The sequence below is a fragment of the Austrofundulus limnaeus genome, unplaced genomic scaffold (genome assembly GCF_001266775.1).
Source record: "Austrofundulus limnaeus strain Quisiro unplaced genomic scaffold, Austrofundulus_limnaeus-1.0 Scaffold1097, whole genome shotgun sequence".
Taxonomy (NCBI): domain Eukaryota; kingdom Metazoa; phylum Chordata; class Actinopteri; order Cyprinodontiformes; family Rivulidae; genus Austrofundulus; species Austrofundulus limnaeus.
Genome location: NW_013953499.1, coordinates 94,510 through 99,410, shown reverse-complemented (window position 1 = coordinate 99,410; position 4,901 = coordinate 94,510). Strand labels below are relative to the sequence as shown.

Below are 4,901 nucleotides of genomic sequence, written 5' to 3'. Positions count from 1 at the left end.
AATAAATAAATAAATAAATAAATAAATAAATAAAACAAACATCTGTGATGATGGTGGACACAGTTCTATGTCCAAACACTAGAGGTGCTAATGAGTCAAGTAAAGTCCAGCATGAATCAAGCTTATGGAATTCTTCTTCTCTTAAACTTTCTTGCAGAAGAAGTCTTTCAACTTTTTATGTTCAATATAAATGTATGTAAAATTTATGAGGAGAACTTACTATGCAAACTTTTTTAAGGATTGAGACGTGGACCCAGAGCTTGGTCGGGCCAAGCCTGAAAGAGAGACAGGATGTGAGCCCACCACCTGCGTGGAGGACCATCATGGTTGGGTGTTATCTTAGAGTCATGGGATGTCACATTACTGGTGAAGGAGCTGGAGCTTGTGTTGAATGATACCAGCTAGATATGCTTGTTCTCCTGAGTGGCTTCAGTCCAWGTGGCCAGTGATGGGTTATCTGGTTCAATGTTGCACTGATCCAGTACATTTGAGGTTTTTTGTCTTTAGGTTTTCCTTGTTGGACCTGTAGAATAAGAAAGTCCTGCACATCTTTAGTTTGAATTTTTTTCATGTTTGTTTTTGTGCCTCTGCAGCCTGAAAACATCATGCTGTTGGACAAGAACGTCTTCCTGCCGAGGATCAAACTGATCGATTTCGGCCTCGCCCATAAGATCGAGGCCGGGGTGGAGTTCAAAAACATCTTTGGGACGCCGGAGTTTGTAGGTGAGACGAGTTTGTTTCTTCCTGTCTGAGAGCAGAATGGATCAGCAGGGATCCAACGCTGACGGAGAAATTAACGCTTGACTCAGAGTTTATTAAGAGATTTATATCTGCTCCTCTGGACCATAGGGTACAAGGTGCTGTGACATTTATCATGTGTGGGTTTGTTATGGGTCAGTTAGTAAAAAACTTCATGAACTCATGCAGGACACAGTCCCCAACATGTAACYTTGACCTGTCAGACTGCACAGAACTGTACATTAACCTTACTGTTTGGTGTTTTTGAGGAATCTTTTGCACCCAACGCTCATGTTTCTGTCTCGTTGGCTTCTGAAGCTCCAGAGATCGTTAACTACGAGCCGCTGGGTCTGGAAGCAGACATGTGGAGCATCGGGGTGATCACCTACATCCTGTAAGGAACCTCTGGAAGTCCTGATTCTGAACGGTTACAGAGCAACAGAAAGTTTCTTTGATCCAGGTTGAGCGGAGCCTCTCCATTCCTGGGGGAGACCAAACAGGACACCCTGGGCAACATCTCAGCCGTGAACTACGAGTTTGACGAGGAGTTCTTCGGTCACACCAGCGAGCTGGCCAAGAAGTTCATCAGCCAGCTGCTGGAAAAAGATAAGAAGTACGGAGCATGGTTTGTCTCTGAAACACTCTGAACCTGATTCCTGCCCTTTTTTTTTGTCTCCCAGGAAGAGATTAACAATTCAGGACGCTCTGAATCATCCCTGGATCAAGGTAATCTGAAACGATTTATGAGTCATATTATTTTAGTCACAGAACTTAAATAAAAGTCCTCTTTAGTTCTGGGCTTTGATCTATCAAACTGAGCTGATCTTTACCAGGTTCTAAAATCCTTCAAATCAAACCTGAAGAGAACAAAAACACACAAAAGTTAATAAATAAATAAAATGTGCAAAACAGAGGCTAAAGGGAACAGAACACAAGCTAAAAGCTACAAAGCAAAATGGTAATATGAGCTGAACAGGAATTACATTCAGCAAAACAGCAGCTAAAATAATTAAAATGTTTCCAAAATAAATGAGAAAAACAGGTGCTGCTAATACTGACAAAATTGTAGCAAACAAATGCTAAATTAGCAGGAAAGTAGCTAAAGTTAGCAAGACTGCAGCTAAATTTTAAAAAGAGCTGAATTGCTGAAAGTAGTAAATTGATAACTTAAAGGTTAAAGCAACAGAAAGTAGCAACAAGTTAAAACTGGCAGAACGGTAGCTAAAAGCATCATTTAAAAAAAGATTAAAAGACACTAGAGTGAACAATATTAGCAAAATAATAACAATAAAATATATAAAAATATAAAAATATCTCAGTTTGTAATATGAGGAATTCTGTTTTAGATTAAGGTAACTTAAAAACAATGCAAAAGTGAAAAGTGTTTAGATTGAGATAAATAAGAAGTTACGAATGAACTAACGTTGTATGAAGCCCTCCTGTCCACCAGATGGCAGTGCAGAAAGCACTGAACGACTAATACCAACAATGTCATAAAGAATCCTGGGCACATACCTCACCGAGGAGGACCCTTGGACTAGGGATGCACCGATATGAAAATTCCAGCTGATATCGCTATCCGATATAATTATTGCTGTTATGGCCGATAACCGATATTTACCGATATTACACAAACACACAAATTATATTATACATTATTATTACACACTTGAGTCTTTTTTTTGATATTGTAAATAAACGACCAGACCTCTGACATGGCTCTATACTTTAGTCATTCCTGGCTGTGCAGAATCACTATCACTATCATGATCAAACAGATGCTGCTCAACCAACCATCTCCCCTCCCAAAACACAAACACAAAAATAAAAGGTGGGAAATAAATACTGGATGTTAATATCAGCCCAGTTTTACATATCGGACCAATACCGATATTTTAAAAAACCAATATCGGCTGATACTGATATTAATGCCGATGTATCATGCATCCCTACCTTGGACCAGAGGATCCTTGTAGAAGCACTTGGCCGAGAGGATGAGGGGCGGCCACATTGATGTAAAATCTGCTCAGCATGCTTGGGGAGGCCCAGAACGCTGCAGCACATATTGTTTCCAGTGGAACCCCTCATTTCAGCCCAGGAAGCAGAAACACCCCTGAATAAAGAAGCAGTCTAGGATGATACCGGCCTRTATCGGATCTTTGTTGACAATATTTACTCGAACAGCACATGCACAAAGGGAACATTCATCCTGTTCCTGCCATAAGTTATTATTATTAGCAGTTGTTTCCTTTTTTTCTCTTTTTAACTCCTTCAGTCCAACGAACACAAGGAGGAGAAGGCCAAAGAGCCAAAGAAACCAGAGCGACGGCGGCTGAAGACCAAGCGTCTGAGGGAGTATACCATCAAGTCCCACTCCAGCATGCCACCAAACAACACCTACGTAAACTTTGAGCGCTTCGCCCAGGTGGTGGAGGACATCGACCAGATGGAGAGCTCTTTCGTTTCTCTGGCGGTGGCCCACGATACCCTGCAGGAGGACATTGACGCCTTGGTCTCCATCTACAACGAGAAGGAGGCCTGGTACAAGGAGGAGAGCGAGGCCGTGCGCCACGAGCTCTCACAGATCCGCTACGAGTTCAGGAAGGTGGAGGCCTCCAAGAAGAGCCTGCAGGACGACATGCAGGCCTTCAGCTGTGGTCTCGCTGCCGTCAGCGAGCGCTACCAGGAGAGGCGGGGTCACTTTGATGCACTGTGCCTGGAGCTTAGCAACGAGCTGAAGTGGGTCCAGGAGGCCGTGGGGTCCTTCCAGATGGAGGAAGGAGGAGGAGGGTACCCCAACAGCAGCTTCYCCCCCGTCTTCAACAACGATGTGAACGAAGCACTCAAAGAGCTGCTGAACCGCTCCTGTGGAGGAGATCTGCTGTCCGGGATAGACCTGGACCTGACTGAGACCAGTCAGCAGAGATAGACCTGGACCTGACTGAGACCATACCTGGACCTGACTGAGACCAGATAAGTTCTAATACTGTCTCTCCTAAAGTGACTGTTGCTTCTGAAAGAAGGGATAAAATGTGTTGGAATATTGTAACAAATGTTGTATTGTAACAAAAACAACTGATGTGAATGAGTGTTTTAGATTGTTATTTTTACTAAATGAATCCAATAAATTGTACAACTGTCTTCATGTCTCTCAGTTAGTTCTGCTGTCAAAACAGGAAGTAAAAAAAATACAAACTACGTGAGCTTCAGAGATAAGATGAAAAGTGTGGCTGAGGCTGGACTTCTCTCCATCTGCAAGGCTCAGATAACAACATGAGCCCCTTTAAATCTCCACCTWACCCGGGGTGGCAGTCCTGGTCCTTAAAGACACTTTGGTACTCAGAAGAGCTGCTTTCGAGGTCACACTCTGCCAAGGAAGGGTCACCCAATGCCAGTTCCCCGGCCTCGCAGGGAGGTAAGGAGAAAATGTGAGCTACATACCTACCTCATCTGTAGGAGCAAAAAGAGACAACCAGTTTCTCTTCTCCGTTCAGGACTCTTCCCACAGTTCACACCCAGAATCTGATCATTGTACCTCAATAAATGACTGTTTTCTAGTCCTCATTTCTATGTTTCTCCCACACTACCCATCATTCTATGTATCTGGAGTTGTTTCTTTTCTGTTGTACAGCGTCCTTGGGTGTCCTGAAAGGTGCTTTATAAATAAAATGCATTATTATTGTTATTATTATTATTATTAGTTAAGATAAGATGCACAATGTCATCTTTGTTCATTCTAGAAGCAAACAAATTACACCAACATTCTAAATTATTGATACATGCCAATTTTCAAATATTGTACATATTACATATTGCCTTATAGTGCTGTACCAAATGATTATTTTCTAATTGATTTATCTAACAATTATTTTTTCGATTAATCGATTATTCTAACAACAAATCTATTAGTTATTCTGATGTGAGTGCACTGGAAATTTAAAATGTTTTCATCAAATTAACAAGAACAGTTCTTTAATATTGTAATATTTTTCTGAAATAGTTTTTTTCATGGACACAAAATATGCACTCTAGAGTCAATTCTTTAACAAAAAAAGCTTTAAAGATTTAACATCAATATAAAATCTCGACCAAAGCATATAAAATTCAACTAAAAGAAATATAGTGTAAGATGTTAACAATCTAACAAATGAACTAAATCATGC

At 41.1% G+C, this 4,901-nt stretch overlaps 1 protein-coding gene across 1 annotated transcript; it reads left to right on the top strand.

Annotated features, from left to right (window-relative positions):
* Positions 1-593: 593 nt before the first annotated feature.
* On the top strand, positions 594-3,879 carry dapk2a (death-associated protein kinase 2a; the record flags this gene model as incomplete). The annotated part of the gene is given in 5 exon segments (XM_014030654.1): positions 594-723; positions 1,057-1,132; positions 1,199-1,351; positions 1,419-1,464; positions 3,014-3,879. Coding segments are annotated over 5 exon segments (1,059 nt in total), but the record flags the coding sequence as incomplete, so codon positions are not given.
* Positions 3,880-4,901: the final 1,022 nt, after the last annotated feature.